The sequence below is a fragment of the Lacerta agilis genome, chromosome 1 (assembly GCF_009819535.1).
Source record: "Lacerta agilis isolate rLacAgi1 chromosome 1, rLacAgi1.pri, whole genome shotgun sequence".
Lineage (NCBI taxonomy): Eukaryota > Metazoa > Chordata > Lepidosauria > Squamata > Lacertidae > Lacerta > Lacerta agilis.
In genome coordinates, this window is record NC_046312.1 from 59005753 (window position 1) to 59029967 (window position 24215).

Sequence of the window (24215 nt, forward strand, 5' to 3'; positions counted from 1 at the left end):
CAAGTTTTAAATCCACGTGGAGTTGCTTGGTTGCTTTCCTGATACGAGGCATCATTTGTGTTATATGTTTTTATGAATTTTCATACAAAGTTATGACTTTTGGGGAGGGTGGGCAGAGAGGAGTCCCCCCCCCAAAAAATCTTATACACAGTATTAGACAAAGGGAAGTACTTCTGAACACAGTGCATGGTTAACTTATGGAATTCACAACCACACAATGGTGTGGTGATCACACCTTATAAGAAGGAATTAGATGAAGGGAAGGCTAGCCATAGTGAGTTTGATGGTTTTTGTGTGTGTGTTCATTACCTCTAGACTAGAGCACTGGAAGATGGGCACAAAGGATAACAGACACTGCTACTATATGCTGCTTATGAGGTTGATAGAAGCATCTGGCTGGATGCTACTAGAAGCACAGTGATGGTCATTAGGCAGACCTCGGTTTGATCTGGGAAGGCATTATTATAGTAATATATATTGCCCACTAATCATGAACAAAGTTCACAAGCAGTAGGCAGTTTAAAATCTCCATTGGCGCTAATTAAACTGAAATGTGTTGGCGGTAGACATTCAACATTTTATTCTAAGAAATAATCAGCCACAATGTGGGGAAATTTTTGTCTCAGAAGATCAGCCAACTGACTTGATCTTTATCTTCTCTAAGCTTTTCCTGAAGTTGTCATGTGCTCTTATGTGCTAGTTGGAACCAGTACTGAGAAAAAGGCTACACAATATTCTCATAACTCTAACAGACAGTTCCAGAGTTATAAATGATCTTTCACACTTGTACAGCACATATAATGGTCCACAGTGTTTTATTACTCCACTTGATAATGGGTAACATTTTGAGAGTCCGGACGTATTTCAGCCTCTTTTGAACTGAAGCCGACAAGCAACCTTGTGTGCCTGCCTGTTGCCTCACTTTTCTTTTTGTTTCAAGTAACTATATTTGATACCTATCTAGGAAACATAAACAAGACCTGCCACAACCAGGCCTATTCACTTATAAATCATATAGCTTTGCTTGCCAAGGGAATACCAAGTGCACTAGTATACAGGCAACTCTCAACTTATGCAAGGGTTACATTCCAGGGATGGCGCATAAAACCAAAAACTTATATAGTCAAAACACACGGGGTTCAATGGCAAGTGGGATTGCCAAAGTCTTTTTTCTTGGGTGCCCACCCCCTTTCCACCTCCACTATTTTTTTGTCAAGCGCATAAAGCTGCATGTGTTTTATGCACATCAGTTGCAAGTTACATATAAAAATATATACTAGTAATATATTCTAGTAATAATTAATTTAAAGATGATGATGGTGATGATATTTGTACCTTGCCCATCTGGCTGGGTTTGCCCAGCCACTCTGGGTGGCTTACAATACTAGTAACTCATAAATATAGATACACTAGTAATTAATGAAAACATAAAGATATCTGATTGGTAGCAGAAGAGTTTTGCTTGCTTTAATCCTTATTATCTGAAGAGCAGTCAGAAATTATATAGGCTGAATCTTAAAAGATGTGGCATCTGCTTAACATTGTGTCCAAGGCCCCAATTATTTCAAAGCCCAGGACATTGTATATATCATACTATGCTTCTGAGTTGTTTTTTTAATGACTGCATCAATGAAAGAATTCATGAGCACTTAACTAGACCAATTCAGATCTATTAACTGGACCCTTCACAAAAAAAAATACTTTAAAGTTGTTGTTGTTGTTTAGTCATTTAGTCATGTCCGACTCTTTGTGACCCCATGGACCAGAGGAACATTTTTGCCTGGCACCTAAAGATGTATAATGAAGGTGTCAGATATACTTTCCTAGGGAGAGCATTCCACAAACGGGAACACAGCAGAAAAGGCCCATTCTCAAGTTGCCAGCCTCCAAACCTCTTGTGGAGGAGGCACACAAAGAAGGGCCTCAGAGGATGATTTCAGGGTCCAGATAGGGTCATACGGAGAGAGTAGGTTCTATAAAATGGAACAGGTATGCGAACAAGTGAGTACTTTTATAGGTGAGTTAATATATTATAAATCATTTTGTAGACTACTTGTGACAATCCAACACGCACATGTGTTGCTGCTGCATACATGTGCTGATAATACCAAGGCCAATCATACATACATAACAATTGTTGGCATCTGTCTCTCTTGGGAGACAATAGAGGAGTGTGCATTTGGGGGTGAGGTCAAACTGTTGGACAGTTGCAGTGTCTGCCGTACAGACCGATGTGGGAAAGACATTAATTGAAATTTACTGTATTTCAAGTGGACTTCACTGGAGTTTATTCAGCTTAAGAATTTACTGTGATATACTTCCTCTCCCCTTCTTATTCATGATTAGATCATTTTATTGTTTGAAACCATGCACAAATTATTCTGGTTCTCTTGTTAAAAGCATTCAAAACTTTTTATTACTGAAACAAAATAAAAAAATTCCTTCCAGTAGCACCATAGAGACCAACTAAGTTTGTTCTTGGTATGAACTTTTGTGTGCATGCACACTTCTTCAGATACACTGAAACAGAAGTCACCAGACCCTTATATATAGTGAGAGGGTGGGGAGTGGTATTACTCAGAAGGGTGGTGGGAATGGGTGATTGGCTGATAGGTGTGGTAAACCTATTGACGACTGTTAACGACTGCGGTTGGTCTTACAGGAAAAAGCAAGGGGTGATTTTATTTTATTACTGAACTAGCTTGCTATGTAATTGTATCCCCATTAAACTTATAAAAGTGTTGAACCAGTGATGGAAATGCAGCTTCAGGATGGGGGGGGGGGCTTGTAAAGAGGGGGGAAAGGAGATGCAGATTCCTTTTTCTTTTACTTATCCTAATCCTTTCCCAGGATGGCACACATGGTCCTCACATTTTCTAGCTGACTGGTGTGAGAAAACTGAATCAGGGGCATCATGCCTCTGAACACAAGTTGATGGAAACCATGGAAGAGGAGAGGGCTTTTGTGTTCATTTCCAGCTTGGTTTCCCACAGGCCTCTGATTGGCCACTGTGAGAAGAGGGTGCTGGACTAGATGGCCTTGGGCCTGGTCCAGCAGGGCTGTTCTTATGGTGACTTTCCTCTCCCTCCCTCTCCACTTCTTTGAAGTTGACAGCCTCCCGTTTGTGGTGTTGGTAACAGGATAACAGAATTGTAAGGGACCCCGGGGGTCATCTAGTCCACCCCCTACAATGCAGGAGCTGCCCAGAGTGGTTGGGGAAACCCAGCCAGATGGGCAGGGTAGAAGAAGAAGAAGAAGAAGAAGAAGAAGAAGAAGAAGAAGAAGAAGAAGAAGAAGATTATAGTCCTTCAACCTCTGCTTAAAACCCTCCAGGGAAGGAGACTCCAGCACCTCTCCTGGGAGTCCCTTCCACTGTCAAACTGCTCCTACTGTCAGAAAGTTATTCCTGATGTTTAGTCGGAATCTCCTTTCTTGTAACTTGAATCCATTGGAGGTAGGTAGCTGTGTTGGTCTAACACACAAAGATCGTAACCGGCTGATTACGATCTTTGTGTGTTTGGCATAACGTCAGTCGTGACCTTGGTTCTTTTGGGTGTTATTAGCCGTGTTGGTCTGCCATAGTTAAAACAAAATAAAATTAAAAATTCCTTCCAGTAGCACCTTAGAGACCAACTAAGTTTGTTATTGGTATGAACTTTCGTGTGCATGCACACTTCTTCAGATACACTGAAACGGAAGTCACCAGGAGAAAACAAGCTTGCTCCGCCTGGCCTTTGAGATATTTGAAGATGGCCATAAAAATAAAAATATAATAACACTCAAGTGAAAGTGAAAAATATTCGCCTTTGTGAAGGAGGGGGGTGGAGGACGGGTGACTATACTCTTGAGAATGCCTCTATCCTAATGCAGAACGTGGGTGTGAGTTTGCTGAGAGAGAGAGAGAGAGAGAGAGAGAGAGAGAGAGAGAGAGAGACCCAGCCAACCAGCAGCATCAGCAGCACCAAAAGACTCAACAGGAAAAGGGTGTGGACCTCAAGAGAGTGAGAGAGCGCAAGGAGCAAAGCTTCGGCGCCTCCCCCCCCCTCTCCCCGTGACGCAATCCGCAGGAGTAACCCGAGTCCCAACCTTGGCAGCGCGCGCAGACCCCGACTCGCGCATTCTCGCCCCCTCCCTTTCCTCCCCTGCTCAGCTTCCAGGGCCGCACGAGGCGCCTCCCCTTGAAGTAATTCAACCTCTCCCCTCCCTCCCACCCGTTCCTTGAGCTCTGCCGGCGGACACTAATCAGGTCGTCCCCTGCCCCTCTGGGATTCCAGGGCGAAGAGATAAGCGGTGGGCGGGCGAGGGCGAGGGCGGAGAGAGAGCGCGCGCGAGAGAGGAAAGGCTGGGGGCGGCGCGCTCGCGCTCTGCCCGCCCGCCTCCCCCCTTCTTCTCCCCACACACTGGCTCTCTCTAGCGGGCAAGGCTGCTTGGCTCGCCCGCTCGCCCGCCTCCTCTCCCGGGCAGCCATGAACCGAGTGGGCAAGAAGGATGAGACCCTCATCGAGATGGGTCTGGCCAATGACGGTGAGTAAAGCCATCGGGAGGGAAGGGGGCGGGGGGGGGGGTCTTGGTCGCTCGCTGGTTTGCCCAGGGAAAAACTTCCCTTTCTCCAATCCTGCTCCTGTCCTGAGGCGGCGCTTGGGCAAGTGCCTGGGAATCCCGGGGCTTCCCTTGCCCGGCTCGCGCTCCCTGTCCGGTGCTGAAGGCGCAGCTTCTCCCCACCAACCCCCCGAGACAGACAGAAGCGGGCCGGGTGCCGCTGGGAGGTGGAGGATCCCGGCCTGGTTCTGGGCGGGCGGGCGGGGCTGGCAGCGGCTATTCATTCCGCCGCCCGGTGTTTGGCTGAAATGCGTCGCCTCAGGCTCACTTTTTCCATGTGGGCACCTGCGGTGTGGGGAGGAAGGGTGAGCCCGGAGAAAAGGCGCGCCTCGGGTGGGGGAGAAGGAGTGAGGCTAGCGGAATTCCCAGGCGGCCGTGCAAGGAGGGAGGGTGGCTCCCTCCTTTCTTCAAATGGAAGCGGCTCCAGAGTCCACTCCGGCTCCAGAGGCCTCTTCAAGCCGTTCCCAGGGGTGAACCAAACCGAAAGGCTCTGTCGCGAGTAGATTTCTACGGGAGGGTCCTCCCTTCAGCAGATCGTAGGACGGCCACATTATACGCCTATATGTCACCCAAAGCTCATGGGAAGGTGCGGTGTTTTGCATCTGGCACCATCGGGGAAAGGTGAGAGAGTGAGGCCTTGTTGAGATCATGTGGCTCCCAAGATTGTTCCAACTGCCAGTTCATCAGACTGCATCAGAGATAATGGAGCTAAGGCTTATGCCCATTATTTAACTTTCCCCTTCTTAAAAAAGAAAAGAAAAGAAAAGGTGGAATGTCCTGATCAGCCCATGCCAAGGCCTTCATATCATTTTCTGAAAGCTGTTATTATTACACCAGAAGCTGCCAACCTTTTTGGACCAGCAGACAGAATTCAAAGTTCTGTGGGTGCCATTCTCAAAGTTGCTGCCATAGAGGGCATGGCATAACACAAAATAATAGCTGCTCCCTTCCCTCCATTCTTGCTGTGGGCAGTCATATGTGTCCTGCTGGCCATGATTGTAAGATCACACCCATCCACTGGACACACCCATGCTAGGAACAGGGAGCATGACCCTGTACCAGGAAAAAAATATACAGCTTGGGCACACCACACTCTGTCATACACAGCATACATATACAGTACACGCACTGCACACATATAGACATGCATATATCTGTCTGTCTCTCTCTCTGTCTCTCTCTCTCTCACACACACAATCATACACACACACACTTTACATTAAACAGCCACACATACATGTCTTCTCACACAGGCTGCACATGCACATAGATCTCTCTCTCCCCCACCCCTCCCCCCCACCCCTCCCCTCCCCTCCCTCTCTATCTGCCCTCTCAATCACATAGTTGAGCACCCTCACACACACACACACATTCAGGAAAGGCCCTTCATGAGTGAAGGAAGTGCTTGCCATTTCAAACATAGAATAAAATATTGCCCCCTGTGAAGTGCAAGAAGTAGTGATTTTGCAAATATACCTTAGGGCCACCAAGGTGATCACTGTTCTACACAAAAAACAAAGATGGTCCATAAGGAAAAAATCACAATTTATCTTTAACACAATACTTTGATCAAGCCAGCCAAAATACCTACCCCAAAATAGTGTGAAATCTTTTGAGTTGAAAGCTTGAGTTGAAAGTTTGCACACTGGTTTTGGCATTTGGGTTAGCCTAACACAGGTATTGCGCTAATGTGGATTATACTATTTGTTAGCTTTCCAAAGGAACTTCTTTTCCTGCAGCGTTTTGAGAATTGCATTGTAATTCAAAGGAAATGGACCTGCTCTGTGAAATGGAGACCCTCTTCAAAACATTATTTGGATCTCACAAGGCCACCTTCGTTAAACGCAGTACATAACCTGTGAAAAGTAGTCTTGTAAAGGAGATGAAATAGAGGCAAATAACATTTTCATACATTACCCTAAAAGCACCTTTTACATGGTTGACCCAGCACAAGAAAGAAACCTGCTTCATTATGAAGCTATAGATGAATGCAGGATTTGGTTTCCCAAAGGTGCAACAATGGAGGACATATGAGCAAATTGTCTTTCACTGGTACTAAGCTTGGGGCCTTTTTACTACAAAAGTTTTGAACACAAGTTAGAAAGTTGGAGTCTGGGTGTTTCTCCCCTTCTACATGCTGTAAAACTACTCCAAGTAGTGACTGGTTTGGTGTAGGTTCTGGCACCAGTGCTTGGATGGACAGGGCAGGGTAGTGATGAGGTTGGGTGTTTGTGGCCGCTGATGGAGGCTGTAAAACAGCTCAACCTTGATATCACCCAGCCCTGCCCAGGTAAGCTGCAGTGATGCTAGCATTGGAGGGGAAGCTTCAGCTCCACTCTACCAGATGCTGTTGATTATTTGCCTGGTAGTTCTTGCCTTCATTATATGCAAATTGGAAATTATGTCACTGCCTTTGAACTGATACTTACTGAACTTTCACCTCAAGGTGAAATTGAATGGGTACTATGGATAAGCTAGACATGGCAGTGGGGAATGGATGCAGGTCCTTCACCAGCCTAGAGTGGGCCTCTGCCTCCTCCCTAAACAGGGCTTTGGGAGGGAAATGAAAATACTAGTACTTCCTGCAGCTGCTTCTTCAGTGCTTCACTGTTTACTCTGGACTGGTTGCTGCCACCTGTTCCCCCAATCCTCATAGGCTTGCCAGGCTGGGCTGTAGTGAGCATGGAGGGTGGCATCACTAAGCAAAGCAACGAAGTGTACTGAACAATGTTGCTGCAGGTACTGTCTTCATTACCCCAGAATATTTCTGGGATTTCTACATTGAAGGCAGAGGCATAATTATAGTGCTTGTTGCAGCTGCTCCACTCAGTGCTTCTCTTCAGTTATTTTATTTTAAAAGGGTGATGATCAGCACTTGTGAGCCCTCTGAGAGCTATGAGCCCCAACATTTTGCCCTCCATGGCTGGTGCTGATGCTACCTGATCTAGCTGAATGGGATATATTGGTCAGTCCACTCTCTCTCTCTCTCTCTCTCTCTCTCACACACACACACACACACACATATATGTTGTGTGGTAACCAAGAAGAGAATAGGACTGTATGCCTGGCAGGTCCTTCTGTAGGCTAGGCTACAGGATGGAAATAACAAAATTGGCTGGGGTGAGGAAGGAGAAAAACTGAGTGTGGAAGTGGAAAGCCATGTTGTTTTGTTGTTGTTTGGTGGCAGCTATGGCAACCAGGTCATAGCAGTAGAGAAGTGAAATAATGTGTTTTTGTATGTGTGAAGTTCTGATGTGTGTATGTGTATACTACTAGTCAACTAAAAAAATGACAGAAAAATCTAGGGTTGGAAAAAAACCCGCTTCATCCCTTCTTTCAGACCCTTAGTTTTCAGTCCCTTTTATAAGATAGATCAAGTGAACCAATATAACGTGAAAGTCAGAGTGTGGTGTTATCGTCATGTTGGGAAACATTATTTTGTAAATTAAATACTGCCTAAAATAGACATACTAAGCACTTTCATAATGACTTCCAAGTAGGAGTATTTTTCTCGTAAGTGTCTGAGATGAAGTTATTGCTATGACTAAGCTAAAGTGAATATTTACAAAGTGCATAGTTGATGCCATTCCCAAAGCAGTTACTAAGCCAGGAAAAAAATCCATTGCATCAATTATTGCCTTGCATCTGTCCTCTGTTGTTACTTAATCATTAAAGGAACGCATTATTAAAATATAATGCAAGCTAGAAATGTACTGATGTTCACTGGTTCCATTCCTACCACCAACACACTGAACTTTCTGTCTCAGTGGCCTTTGACCTGAAAGTTTTTTAAAACATTCCATGGCATCCCAGATTGTTTGGGATAGGTGTCATCTTTGAATAAAACTGAAGTCAGAGTTCTAGCAGCTCTGACATCCTGTCTTTTGTAATAGCCAGCATACTACATGTGTGATTTTTCTGTCATGTGTACACATACACACAACACATGCACATACACATTCACATAGTCGCTTACATGCAGGTGTATTCTCTTCAGTTGTATAAGTTCCCCCCTGTTAGGTGGTGAAAGAATGAAGCAGATGAGGCGCTCTTGTGGAAACTGAGACCATGAGTGGTATTCAGTTAAACAGTTCCACTAGTGCAGGGGTGGCCAACTTGCAAGAGACTGCGATCAGGTCGAGATTGTTGAGGAAGGAAAGCCATCCATGTTTTGGGGGGTTGGGGTCAAAGTTGAGCTTTTTTTAAGGAATGAAAGCACTGTTAGGGGGGCTTCAGGGCAAAGATGTAGAGCTTTTTTTTAGGGGAGCCAAAGTTGCTGGGCTTCTTTGTGGGGAGCCAGTGATCTACCAGTGATCTACCACAGATGTCCAGTGATCTACCAGTAGATCAGGATCTACCTGTTGGACATGCCTGCACTAGTGCAATGACTTTTAGCTGCACAACAGAGCTTATTCTCTCCCTGTGCAACCCCTAAATCTGTTCTGGGGGCTCCCACAATCCTCTAGAGTAGATTTATGGGGGCATGCACAGGATTCATGGGGAGAGGAGAAGGCAAAGGGGTTCAAATTCTCAGTCATGTGTCTTTGTGCTAGTTGAACACTTCAGTTGACTATGCTAATTTCCAGGGAAAGCCTGGAAAGGCAGGCCTCAACCACATACCTTAAAAACTGATATAGGATGAGCCTGAAAGCAATTGAAAAGAGCAAAGCAATAAGGGCCTTAAGGAGGCTTTCAGCAAAGCAAGCAAATGCTGCCTCTACTCCCTATCTACCGGTACTCTTTCCCCACTTCTAGCTTACATTCTACTGTTGATTTCCTAGGTCCAAAGTCACCCCCTTCCCTAACTTATTCATCCATTGCCTCTTTCCTTGTCCCCAAAGGTGCCCTGGAATGCTGTTTTACCTGCTTCTTATATCTCTTTAAGGCTAGGAGATATGGCTATACAGTACTTCAATAGCTTTCCAATTCCTTCAAGGCCCAGAAATGCGGCTATAAAAGTTCCACAGAAGTCATATTCCAAGTCAGACACCATTGAAGGGCCAGGATAAACAATGACAAAATAGGTCTCATGGTTCTGCATAGTGAAAGCAGTGTTTGAAATTAGCCAGGTGCCAGGCACACTTTGCAGCTGGTTTTTGACCACTTGCAACCAAGTGGGTGCCAGGATGGTGCCTGACATCTCCACCATCTGGAGGTGCATGCCTGGGGATCATTGGATCTGGTTTGTTTTCACATACTAATATCCCATCCTGTAGAATTCTATCAGTTATATTTCATCTGCACAATTGGAATGAATTTCTGGAAACAAAATGCTTTTTCTGTGCAGCCTAAGCTGGTTCAGTCAGCTTTAAGAAAAGGCCAATATATTCATGGACTGTCCCTGGATCAAGTGACTTTTCTTTTTTAACTTCTCAAAGTTCTTAACCTAGCTCAAGGTTGTCATCTGAACTAGCCGGATAGTCAATCATGGTTAATCCATCATTTGAAAAATAAGATTTTAGAGCTCTTTTACCCAAAAATGGCAACTAGACATTCTGTTTTGGTGACTGTAACCTTGGTTTAAGGAGCCACTTGGCACCTAGCTTATATATCTTGAGTTTCTAACATTGCGTGTTGCTATCACTTCCTGTCCAATTTATTTGCATCAAAGGCAATAAACAGCTATGCTAACCAAAAAGTCTTATAGCATGAAAGGAGTCCTCTGTTTTCATTTTTAGCTTTATACATAATAAATTAGCACCAATCAGTTGCAAAAGAATCTTTATGCTTTTAACCTTGTGACATTTTTTATTTTATTAGTCACTTTTTCCATTAGTGCTTTTTATCGTACTGTATTGTACCAGTTTGTCAAAGAAGCACCCTCTGATTTCTTCGAGTGTCTTTTTTTTATTATCAGCCTGGCTGCTAGTAAATGGTGACTTATTAGAGGTTTGAAATGTAAGTTAATGTTGTCTGTCATAACAAAAAATTGAGCAGGGTCAGCTCTGGACATTTAGAGGTGTTTTGTTCAACAACTGCTTTTATTTCAACAAAGACTTCCTCACAGAATTAAGCTACTCTTACCCCCCCCCCCCACACACCTCCCATAATATGTTGATTCAAGCATAATGCTCTGCAGCCTCTCCAACAGCTTGGTGAATGTCAGGAAGTATTATGAGCCAAATGTGTAGGTGTGTGAGATGGCATTTTTACAATGTTTTAAGTGGCCACCTCATGAGAAGACTCCCTGGAAAAGACCCTGATGTTGGGAAAGATGGAGGGCACAAGGAGAAGGGGACGACAGAGGATGAGATGGTTGGACAGTGTTCTCAAAGTGACTGGCATGAGTTTGGCCAAACTGCGGGAGGCAGTGGAGGATAGGCGTGCCTGGCGTGCTCTGGTCCATGGGGTCACGAAGAGTTGGACACGACTGAACGACAACAACAACAAGTGCTACTTATTCTGTTGAGGCCAAGGCAGATTTCAAAACAAATTTCCCCCATGTTGAGGTCCAGTCATCTCTACTGATAGTAATCTGTCAGCTTCCCACATGTTCCTTAGACCATCAGCTATATCTGTATCTATTAAGATTAGCATGCTAATCTAATCTAGAGTATAGAGACACTCAGTCTAGAGACACTCAACCCTGTTCTGTCATTTTGGGGAGAGTCCAACAATAGCACAAAAGGGGTTAAGGTCTCTCAATGCCTGTTCTTTAATGTGGATTTGGTATGTGAAATTTTCAATTTGGTACCACGTCAACCAACCCTATATATTATCATGATGTCATCATCCAGTGGGCATTAGGAAAAGAAGGGGGGGGGACAGGAACCTGGAACAGACAAGTTTCCACTGTCTACTATTACTTCAAATAAACAGTACTGTTTCCATGTTATTCAAAATACATGTTTGTTCTGCTGTAGAAAAATACTGCGTTTTAAAACTGAGTCAGTCTGTCAGTATTCTAGTCTGAAGGAAATTTATTTGCACCTGGATTAGTTTTCTGAAAACGGGGACATATTTAAGGCACTGGCATTATATATACAGTACTATATTGAAGTCTGTTTTACCATGCCCATACAAAATTGAGAATCAGGTCTTCAGTTCATGGACACAATGTTGATGTACAATCATTAGTTCTAAAGTAGCAACTTCCTACAGGGAAAGGGGAGGGAAACTTTTGTTGCTAGTTCTGACCAAATATAGCCTTGCTGTGGCTCTGACTCACATCAAGTAGAAGTGCACATTCACTGTTAAGCCTTTTGGGCAAGATTTTCAGTTGCAGTGAATGAAACTGAGTCAGGGACATCTCAGCCTTATGGTGCAGATTATTTTAGGATTAGTGCAGATATTAGATAAAAAACCTGGTAGTCGTGCTCTTTGCCTGCCTTATTTGAAAGCTAGTACAGGGACATGGTGAGGAAAGACAAATAATCTGAGTGATTTTGTTCTAAACTAGTGTAACCATCCCAAACACTATTTATATTTATCTGTATAATATTTATAATTGTTTTCTTGCCAAATGCAAGTTTGGAAACATCAGCTTGCCATCCACTGCCATTCCACAGTAATCCAGAAGTCCCAAGTTTCTGGTTTATTGTTTATCAAACTACAGTGGTACCTCTGGTTACAAACTTAATTCGTTCTGGAGGTCCGTTCTTAACCTGAAACTGTTCTTAACCTGAGGTACCACTTTAGCTAATGGGGCCTCCTAAGGTAAAGTTCTTAACCCGAGGTACTACTTCCGGGTTAGCAGAGTCTGTAACCCGAAGTGTATGTAAGCCGAGGTGTTTGTAACCCGAGGTGCCACTGTAATGTTCTTGCAGATGAGCCAGAGTAATTACAATTTCAGTTGAAATTATGACATACCTATATTGGCACCACCATATAGGTTTTGAAATTACCCATGGCAATATTTTGAGCTATGAAGGCTCTAGTTGTGCTCTAGTTGAGCAATACTGAAGCAATATTTTTAAAAATTCATGGATGAGCTCCAACCCTTAAGCAATAATAAAAAAGCACTCTCATCTCACGAGCATACTTGGGGGAATCTAAAGAGATGTAGAAGTACAATTCCCCTACCCCCTCTCTCCCTATAGATACAGATATAGATATACCATAAGGAAAAACCACTCCTCCCCCCAAACCCAGTGAGGACAGAGCATTCCCAATAGCCATGGAACACTGAGTCACTGAAAAATAAAATGGCTGTGGGAGGGGGGGGGAATAGAATCGGCCTGACTCTCTGAAAGTGGCCTGTAAAGAGGAGGGTGTGGCCTCAGCAGCCCCAAGGGCTTCAAATTTTCACTGATCAGCTGACATGCATGCAGGAGAGAGAGAGAGAGAGAGAGCAGGCTAGGAGTCCAGAGGGGGAAAGGAGACAAAGAATGGAAGGTAGGCATATGCCATAGCCATAATTACTAATGTTTTATAGATTTTATTTTTGTACAAGTTCACAGTGTTTCATATATAAACTGTTCCCACGGTGGGCTTTTACTGTGAAATAGTCAACTGTTTTCATTCATCTTTACAGGGCATTAGCTTGGTATTGTCAACAAAATGCCCTGCTCCTATATTTCCCCTGCTTAGCTTCCTTCCCTGCCCCCATGTTCAGAAATTACAGCTCCTTTAACACTGTATTGAATTTCTCTAGGGATAAATGGTTTATGGTGCAACTGTTGGAGCCAGCTGTGGTCTTTCGTAGCTTGCTCTAGCCATTTCCCTTCATATGCTTCGTCTCTTTTTCTAACAATCATTTCTATCATTTTTCACCATCCCCTTTCCAAATAATACTGCCTTCATATCGTATTTCTTTTATCCAGCCCCCAAATTGCAACAGAAGGCATATACTTACTGGGAGTGCAGCAAATGGGGAGGGAGCATTTCACTTTTCACCTGCAATGTGCTCCAAATAACATTCCCAGACATTTGGGACTGGGGAAAGGGGGACTACCCACATGGATGCAGAATATTTCATGGATTCCAGAAGTCTGGAAAGAGAGTTGCTATTTCATTTGCAGCTTTAAGAAGACCAGGAATGATTGGGTGCTGCTGATTGTCCACATCTGGAAGAAATGATAGTATCTCTGGCGCTGTTATTTATATACTAATGCATATAACAGCCCTGTAGCCATATATTTGTATATGGGGGGGGGGCAGAAAGGAAGCATTGATGGATGCTTTCCTTCTACCTCAGAAATAGCTTGTTTTTAATGGGGGAAACTGTTGTTCACTATTTGGAATAGAGAAATGACAAGCAGAAAAGGGTAAGATGCATTCCAATTACTTCTAGTTTTTTTCTTTTCTAAAGCAGCTTTTCTTTTTTCTTTTTTCTTTAAAAGGACCATGACTTAAGAGAGAGTTTGAACCTGGGTCCCCCCAGTCCTAGACCAATACTCTAACCATGTTTTTAAAAATGTTCAAAGCAGCTCCGAAGTATAGAAAAAATTTCTAATCCGAAGATCCACAATAAACATACAGTCAAACCTTGGTTGTCGAATGTAATCTGTTCTGGAAGCCCGTTCAGCTTCCAAAATGTTCGACAGCCGAGGCATGGCTTCTGATTGGTTACAAGAGCTTCTTGCACTCAAGCGGAAGCCGTGCCGTGTCAGATGTTCGGGTTCCGAAAAACGTTCAAAAACCAAAGCATTTACTTCTGGGTTTTTGTGAAATGTTCAAAAACGGAGCTGTTCGACATCCGAGGTTTGACTGTACCACTCTAAACTTAACAAACAGGTGACAAGTAAAAAACCATCAAAGCCCCTTGCGATAGCATGGAATCAAAAGCCAAAGTTTTTAGAGCTTATATTAAAATAATACAGAGCAGGTTCCATCCCTCCTCATGACTTGAAGTCATTTTACAGCTTCAGAGTTACAGCTCTACTTGAGCAACATGTTCATATGGTATTCATATCTTACACACTGAAAAAAATCTGGCCCTGATTAGACAAAGAGAGTTCTCAAGGGTGTTAGGGTATCAGGATTGTTTGCTTGTAATGTGTAGCTAACCCCTCAATACTCCTCCTAACAACACTGAGAGATAGGATAGCATGTGTATTCCCTGACCAGTACTTAGGAAAATGTATTTTCAGTTTGTTGAGCATCTCTCGTGAAATAATTAACGTTCTCTTGGGATGATGACTAAACAAGGATGACCTTGTTTTTGTATGCATATGATGTCTCTAGCTCACAGCCACAAATCTCCACATGTACATGTTGAAGATGTCAAATAAAGAAACAGTTAACAACTTTCATATCAAGTGACCAAGATGAAGGAATGACCCAGTGCCTGTTAGGGATCTGATTAGCTATTGCACGCAGCTTTTAAATTGTCCCATCATTTCTTACAGCACATAAAAATAAAAACAAACTGTCAGTTTTGAAACAAGAATATTAAAGTGGAGTTTGAAAAGACAGTGGTCATTTGTCAGGTTTTTTTGGCTGTTCATACCTCAGGTTACGTACTTAATTGGTTCCAGGTCGCTGCACATAACCCGAACAATGTGTTTTGTGCATGCGTGAAGTACAGAGAACGCTTCTGCGCATGCGCGGATCACGCGCACGGTGGGTTACACTTCCAGGTTACGGGAGTACATAACCCGAAGCATACGTAACCCGAGGTACAACTGTATAACAGCTGCTTAAACATTGTGAAAGACATTGTTTAATTACGTTTGTCACTTTGGCGTAGGCTGTATATGAAGAACATATCACTCTGCTGACAATAGATGTCAACATCAGACGTAATTAACATTTTAAGTATACCCAGTACACAGTATTCAACAATACAATTGTAATTATATACTACTTCAGCATAATCATAGCACTTCATATACATTATCTTACTAACTTTTACAACTATCCTGACAAACTATCCTGTAGTTTAGGTCAGAAATACTGTAACCATATTTGTGATCAGGGACTTAATTTGAGAGATAAAACATTGTGCAAGGCCTGCTAGTGAATTTATAGCAGAAGGGAGATTTGAATTGGTTTATACCATAGAGTACTAGCCATTATTTTACAGAGTGATGTCATTCATGATCTTGGAAACTATAGCAAGATCTGCTCTCACAATTCACTTGCAAATGACAAGGAATTAAACTGCTTTTATATTTTCATTCAATATTTTACTAGAAGTGGTGTATGCTGCAGAGTTGCTATGAGGGGAAACAAGGTCAAGACTGTAAAGCACACCTAAAATAATAAACAATTCAGTATTATTTATTTATATGAAATATTTGTGATCTATATGAAAGTAACTAATGCAAAGACATAATGCAAGGTGGTGAAAACATAGTTGCAAGAGATGCTACAACAATAAATACTGGATTGAGCCTTCCTTTAGTTTTGAGGACTTAAGCTTTCATTGAAATCTGAAAGGGACAGTCTGGCTTTCTGGTCTGGAATTTATGTATACTCTTACAATTTGCAGCCTTTGAAATACTAACTTCTTTGGCTTTCTTATACATATTTAGACTTATTGGCTGAAAACAGATACAGTTGAATAAATTAATTCCCAATAGTCTCAGGTTGCCATTTTATGGATTGTATCCAGTTGTATTACTCCACTTGCAAAAAGCTTTTTGATCCAATGGATACTTCCATTAGTGTAAAGAGCAGGAATGGTTTTCGGTGATTCCTTTTTCCTCTGAAGGCCTTTGTACCCAGCCAATCTGTTAAAGAAATGTGATGGACCTTTGCAACAAAGTGGTAGGTTGTGCAAAGAAATGCAGTACATAGCAAAGTGGGAATTTGTGAACATCACCTCTCCCCACGCCCTTTCACCTCATGAGCACAAAGAAGCATGAAATTTACAGAAATCACATGCTTATTCTGTTATCTGAAATTCTTGATGGGGTCAGTATTTTCTTCTTGGTATCTATTGCTGATAAAATAGTTCCAGAGAGCACACTCTCAAGAAGCCACAATACTTTAGGTGTGGTGCAGTTTTATAACTTGACATTCCAAGTGATGATATAGCATCTCTTAACATGATTCTTGTGATACCTTGGGATTTTTAGAACGACTGAGAATGTGGCAAGATCGCAAATGCCCCTGCGGCATGAAAACTGTTGGTGGAGCACATGGTGACAAGCAGCTCTGCTAAATTTAACTTCTTTGGGCCTCTAATTTTTCCATAGCTTTACTTTGAAATTACACAGTGAAATGTGGTTTGCTGTTCAAAGAGTTCTTAACTATAAGTTAGGATATGTGAAAGACCAGACTTAGCATCTTTGGAGCAAGCCTGACATGTATAGTGCTGACAATTACAAACTGAAAATGGATACTTAGAAGAAGAAAAAGACCTTTGCAAGGCCACAGCAAAGCCAGCAGCCAGGAGGCAGCTCTTACTTTTATTTTGAGTGTAACCCGAAACTATAATGTGAGTAAAAGATTAAACATTTGCTACAAGGATCTATGGATTTACACTTTCGAAAGTTTCAAAATTGTATTGCATTCGATACAGTAACTCATTATATCATTCTTCTTGGTTGATTTCCCCCACTCCCCAAGATTATCTCAGATAGGATTTTCAAATTCATTTTGTTTATTTTAAAGTAGCTTGCATATATCAAGAATTTTGAATTAAATTGTGCAGAGGAAGAGGCATCAGCAAACCACCCCCCTCTTCTTGTATTAGTGGATACCTCTGTTGCTTCAACAGTGCTTCTGTGTGCACAACATTCCACACAGTATGTTGAACTAGGAGAGGATATTAAGAGATTTGCTCTGAATCAGGATGTTGAAGACCAAAAGAGGAACAGGAACAAATATCAAGCAAAGAGATCAGTGACTAAATCAGAAGTTGGGGAAATAGAGGGCACTTAAACCATATCCACATGACAGCACTTCTGCGATCTATTTGAAAGCCTCTCACCTCATGTTTTGGCCTGAGGCAAGACTTTAATTATGCAAGTCTTTGTCACTAACAAGGGGAAGCCAAAGTACTGTATTTCTTTTTGGGTTCAAATGTGGCTCAGCAAACAAGTTTTCATTCTAAAGAAGGATGTGGTTATGTGCACAAAGAAACAAGTTTTACATGATTTATTTATTCTGTCCTTCATGGTAGTAGTAGTGTCATGGAATTCCATGGCTTATTTGTGTGTCTTGAGGTAGATTCACACCATACCTTTAGAGCGCATAACTTTCCCAAAGAATCTTGGGAACTGTAGCTTTCCCTTTACAGAGCTACAACTTTCAGTGCTCTTAACAAACTACAATTTCCATGATCCTTTGGGGGAAGCCATATGCTTTAAATGAATTTTGAATTCACTTTACATGTATGGTATGGATCTGCCCTAGTTTAGCATTGTGAGAATGAGCCTTTGCAAACCTGAGTCATGCATGAACTTCCTTCCCTCTCCTCTGGTGTTGCCTACAAGGAGGAGACTGTAAAATCCTACTTCTGGTTTAGATTAACCATAGTTTTATTCTGTTGTCTGAACCCTAACTGTAATCTTGAGTATAGTATAGTTATACAAAACAAGCCAACTTCATAAACTGTGGCTTGTTTCATTTCATCATTGTTGAAATTAACTACCATTTGCCTAGGTTTGGGTGAGACAGAAATCTACAATCAATTCATAATGGAAACAGAAGCTTCTGAACACTTCCCTGTGGCTATGAGAGAGGAGAGGTACAGTAGTACCCTGGTTGTTGAACTTAATCCGTTTGGGAGTTTGTTCGACTCCCGGAACAATTCTAAAACCAAGACGCGGCTTCTGATTGGCTGCAGGAGCTTCCTGCACTCGCTTCCAAGTGTTTGGCTTCCCAAAAACGTTTGCAAACTGGAACACTCACTTCTGGGTTTGCTTGCAGCGTTCGTGAGCCGATTTGTTCAGGAGCCAAGCCGTTTGACAACCAAAGTACCACTGTACTCAGATTCGTCCAGTTTAGAGTGTTCATTACACTCCAAGGCAGGGAGGTCTGTAGGTACAGAACAACACGTTCAGAGCAACAGAAGGAAACAAGTCTCTGGGTAGAGCTGGTTTGAATCAGATTTATTATGTGTCCTCCTCTCCAGGCAGTTCTAATTCCTTTGCCACAAAGTAGATTTCATTCTGCTTTTGAAACACAAATCATTTCTTTAAGGATTTGCTCCACAACAGATCTTGCACGATGGAAACTCAATTCCTTTGTGCTACGTCTGTTCCTTGCGTTTTGACATTGCACAGGCACCTTTTCTTTACCCTTTTAGGTGCCTGCTTAAAACATTTTTGTTCAGGCAAGCCTATCCAGACATGTTGACATGTTTAATATATGTTACTCTACTTTTATTTATAATGTTTTCAATTGTCTTAAACCGTTTTTGTTGATAATTACAATATTTCTTGTAAACCACATAGAGGTTTCACTATAGCCAAGTGAAATGTAAATTTTATTAAATAAAGTGAATATGTGCTAGTGTGTGGTAACTTCTGTCTTAGCAGAATGTATCTGCAAAGCAGAGAGAGTGCTTGCTGGTTAGTGTATGTACCTCAATATGTTTCAGACACATTTCAAAGGAAATTTAATTCAGTTTCCCCCTCCTTTCTATCTAATGAGATGTAGTTGTAAGTCAAGAAGATATTAAGTTTCTTCTTTAGACAATTTTAATATATATATTTTTAGTGTTTCACAGACTGACTTCACAGAATTGCCTTCCATATAAATGGGCTTAAGACAAAAGCCTAAGCATGAGTTCACACATGCATATTTGGTAGTTGGTGACGGAAGCATCAAGTATAGGTTGCATGTGAGAATGATAATGAGTTCCATGTGATGGTACTTCAAAGGCCATTTATACAATGACTCAACAAGGTATGCTAATAACATTGCATGTTCAACATACAACTTTCAATTTACATATACTACTAGATTCATGAATACAAGCTCAACATAGTGGAATACAAAAATTCAAAGCTGCCATTCTAAGCACATTTGTGGGGTGGATTACGGTGAAATCATTTGGGCTCATCCAAAGTTGGATGATCCAAAGCTGTCTGGACTCTCCACTGTGCACATAAAGCTCTTATTTATGTAAAATTTATGGAAATTTTGAAGCCATGGAAAACAACCAGTTTTGCAACAGGAGGAAGTTCCAAAGAACAGGTCTGAGTTTCTCCATTGATTTAAGTGCAAATAGAATTTGTTTGTTAAACTGAACAGGAAACTCCTAGTAGGTGGGGGACTTGATGCATATTTTAACGCTTTCATGACACTATGAAATGGGTAAATTGTGATCAGTGTTTCATACTGGTATGCAAGAAGTTAATTGAATACCAGACATAGATGTTTCAATTGTTTTCTTCCTCGCTGGCAGACAGTTAAATGAACAGCAGCAAGGTATAAGGATATAAAATATTCTCATGTATATTATCACTTTTGAAAGATTATCTACTTCATGTAAATTATATAATCTGATATCAGGGCATCAGCTGGCAATGTTAAAAACCATTTGTTAGATATTGTATGCTAGTAGGTAAAATAAACAGCTCCTATTGAGCTCAGGACAAAGTGTGAACAGAGAAAAGCCCATTTACAAGAAAGTTCTTCATGTGAATTCCTGCACTGCTGTTAGTCATTAGGATACATGTTGTTCTGTGGCTTTTCTTCATGTAGTGATTGAGAGGTACAAACTTTATGTAGGGTACAAGTGTGGCCAGAATACAGGATAATCTTTGCTTGAAGGTTGATACTTCTTTCAGTGTACAGAAGACAAGATCCCATTGCTCGGAGAAGCACAAAAAAAGTATTCTTCATTGATTCTTTAACAATGAAAGGCCGGTTGCATTTTCAGGAAATGGCTACAGAACAAGCACAACAATGTACAGTGGTACCTCAGGTTACAGACACTTCAGGTTACAGACTCCACAAACCCAGAAATAATGCTTCAGGTTAAGAACTTTGCTTCAGGATAAGAACAGAAATCATGCTTTGGCGGTGCAGCGGGAGGTCCCATTAGCTAAAGTGGTGCTTCAGGTTAAGAAGAGTTTCAGGTTAAGAACGGACCTCCAGAATGAATTACTGTAAGTTCTTAACCTGAGGTACCACTGTATTTAGAGATGGTTGACATGTTAGTCTGTTGCAGCAAAAACAGCAATAATAATAATAATTGTGGCACCTCAAAGACTGACGCATTTATTTATCATAAACTTTTGTGAATTATGTGGAGTGTCGAACAGAGTTGCTAGTACACATAGGTGCCAACTCTATAGGGCTGAGGAGCCTGCAACCCCCCTTCCCCAATGTCTTTTGGGATGGAGCTGTCCCCCTCCCCCATCTTGAGGGGATGGAGGAGGCCAAGCCCTTCCTTGCCCACCTGCCCCCGCCCTCTCCCTCCCCCCTCCTACCTTTGTCTTAACTTTTGCCTCAATTCAGTATGTTTGCACAGATGTGAGGAAGGGCTGTAGCTTTAGCAGAACACATGCTTTATGTGTGGAAGGTCCCTGACATCTCCAGGCAGGGGTGGAGAGCCATCACAAATGAGCTGGCTGACCAATAACTCAGTAGAAGGCAGCTTCCTATGATGCGAAACACGCTTGTCCTCCCTTTGCTGTACATGTTGCACTACTTGTTAGAGATTTCAAAGTGCCTACGTGCAGAAAGTCAGCTTATCACCTCTGTAGCAATTACCAGTTGGCAGAAAGCCAAGATCTGCTCTCTCTCCAGACCCTTAGCAATGACCTGTGATTGGTCAATGAGTTCCTAAAGAATGAGCTCTGTGTGAGAGCTGTGTTGGTTGGTTGTTGGTGGTGTACTGAAGGTTGAGAGAGAGAGACAGAGAGGAGAGATTTTATGTTTTGTTTCTTTTATTTGTAAAGTCTGTACATAGTAACTTATGGATACTAGTTGCTTCAATAAATACTGTATATAGTTATCCAAGTGAGTTGCTGAATTCCTGCGTTGTGCTGTCCAGTTAATGCTCAACAGTCAGAAGCTTCAAGAAAACCTGCGGTTAACTCTGCTGTGTCCAGGACTACGTTATTCCTGACACTAAATCTTAAGATTACTGTGGATGATGATGGCCTCTCCAAGATGTAGCTACTAAAATATGAAATCAATATCCCAGAATTGCAAGCACGGCTGCACTGCCAGAATTGTCTGTGTTGTTATGTGACTGTCAAGGGCACCTATTGGTTAGTACATGTGAACAGAAAGAGTAAGCCTCATTAAACTCAGAAAGCCTTAGCTCTGAGTAAACATATTTAAGATTGGGCTGTAAATATTTCTTTTAATGTCAAACATGATTTTTTTATGGAAGCATACATTTGAGGTAAATGTGCATTTTATTCCTGTATTCTTTAGGAGAAGAAAGCAATGGAGCTTTATTTGAAAATTTATCAAACACAGATTCAGAACTGCCTTGCAACTCTGAGGTAAGTTTTAACTGTGGGCACAGTTTGTTTTATAAAATGTGGTTTTTTATACTGAAAGGGAAGTAATGCTGTGTGTAAGTGAAAACCTCATAAACTTCCATTAATCTCTCAGGGAAGGCATACACCTTAATATTTAGAAATTGGCTTCTAAGAAATGAATTACAGAATTCCCAGGGGAAATCGGAAGACAGAAAGAGTGGAATGCAGGGCCTTGCCAGTCTATAGAAGACAAACAAATGGAGCCAGGAAAGTTTGTCCACTCTAAATTTCATTGTGCAGCAGAATTGTGCAAGTGCCCCCTAATCTAGGAAACTACATATAGAAGCCTGGTTACGCGTGTGAATTGGTTAGATGATTAAGCTGATGAATGACACATGAAATCAAATAATGTTATGTGATTTAAATATGAGAAATCCATCTGTGCCTTGTGTTTGTATTCCCATGTGATATAATAATAAGAGTATTATTAATTCACAGTTCTCATCATAGTTAATGCTGTCCATTTCTTTGCATAGCTGGACAAATAGTCTAACTTAGTTCAAGGCTGCTTCCTATATCTTAATGTAAAGTTTTTTTTAACAACCCATCTTAAACTGTATTTATTTTATATATATTTTATATTTAGCGCTTTATTTATTTATTTATTTATTTATTACTTTAGGCTGATTATTAGAAAGTCTTCATTTGATATTGGTAGCCCACTTGTATACTTTGGATACTGTATATACTTGCTCTTGTACATAAATATTCTCTTCATTACTTTAGTGAAATTGTTCGGGGTGTGAATCGCATACCTATCATAAGTTTAATGAGTTTAGACATGTGGTAGTATTTGAGGGCATATACTATATGGGAAGAACAATCCTTTATTCCCATACACCAGGAGAAGAACTGTGCTTCCACTACACTAGTACAACATCTGCCATATTCTAGACTCACCATCCCAGAAAAACACTCTGCTCCAAAATAGAGTAACAACAACTGCCGCACCCCACCGTCCATGGCAGCGCAGTGAGGCAATGGTGTGGATTTGATGTTGAGGTTGCAGAGATGTCCCCATGTTAACCAAATGTAGGAGGATCCAATCTCTGTTCTCTCACAAAATATACACCTGCCAGATATAATGATGTCACAGCATCTTCCAGTGTGTGAACCACTGTTGAACAAGCACAAAGAGGCCAGTGTATGTATCCCTGCATATAGAAGTTTATTTCCCTTTGTACCATAAACTGCCCACAGATACTGTTTATTTTTAACCATAATAGCCACATATTGACAGCAATAATGCCCAATACCATAGGGCATAGAGCTGGAAAATAAGGTGCAGGTTCAAGACCCACTGTAGAGGAATGGGGAGGGCAATAGGATTCTGCTCACTTTTGCAATTATATTTCAAGGCAAATGTATTTTTGCTTTATTGGGTAAAGCCTGTGTGTAAATCTGGTACTAAAATTGTATTTTTTGGCTTCTGGTTACAAAGCAAATGTAAATTCAGTAGCTGCATATAGGTTACACCTATTTATGATAAATATGGTAGCTTAATAATAAAAGGGCAGATATTTGCAACTTCAGCTAAGTTTCTTCAGCAGTTTAAATTCTGATTTCTTTACATGCAATGCACAGTATAGAAGATGAGTTATGGATAAGCCATTACCAAAATGTCTTATGAGTATGCATTTTGTGTAATATTTATTGTGATGAATGTTAGCCTAAAATTAGTTCTGCTTGGCTGCCATACTTTCACATAATAAATACCTTATCCACTTTGCTTGCTGCAACAGTTACTGTCCAATATATTCTGTTGTACATCTTTATCTAATTTAAATACAAAGGTGATCACTTCTTTGGATTTTTGTGCTAGATGCTCAGTGACAAACTTGAATCCAGTTTAATTTGTGGATGAATATCACCATCTGGCTTTTACTGTCTAATACTGTAACTTACTCATGCACTCATATTCACTGGACTGAAATTAACCTGGAAAAATTTGTACATCTTGTTTCATATTCCCTGCCTGTATTTGAAACTAATGCATCAAACATTTGTCTTTCATGCATCACCACTATACACCCTGCTCGACTGCCAGTTTAAACTCATGTTTTGAGACCACTGTTGGAAAACCTTATCCTAAGCATTTGTGTTATTACATAAAATGTTAGATCATTTTTTCATACCAAATTAACTCACTTCTTGAGGTATACAGCAAACTTCTAATTTACATAGTAAATTTGATTGTATTCAAGAGGCTGCTAGATTATAGAAATTTCCAGAAGCTTTTAGTGACCTACAGGAAATTTGTTATGATAAAAATGTAAA

General features: G+C 41.4%; 1 protein-coding gene across 8 annotated transcripts in view; it reads left to right on the top strand.

Moving 5' to 3' along the window:
- Positions 1–4391: 4391 nt before the first annotated feature.
- ANO5 (anoctamin 5) overlaps positions 4392–24215 on the top strand; it is a 69441-nt gene continuing 49617 nt past the window's right edge. For all 8 annotated transcript variants that reach the window (XM_033150949.1, XM_033150958.1, XM_033150967.1 and 5 more), the window contains exons 1-2: positions 4392–4524; positions 21829–21899. In XM_033150949.1, the coding sequence (XP_033006840.1) occupies positions 4467–4524; positions 21829–21899 (129 nt within the window). In that variant the 5' untranslated portion in view covers positions 4392–4466. The remainder of the gene's footprint in view (positions 4525–21828; positions 21900–24215) is intronic.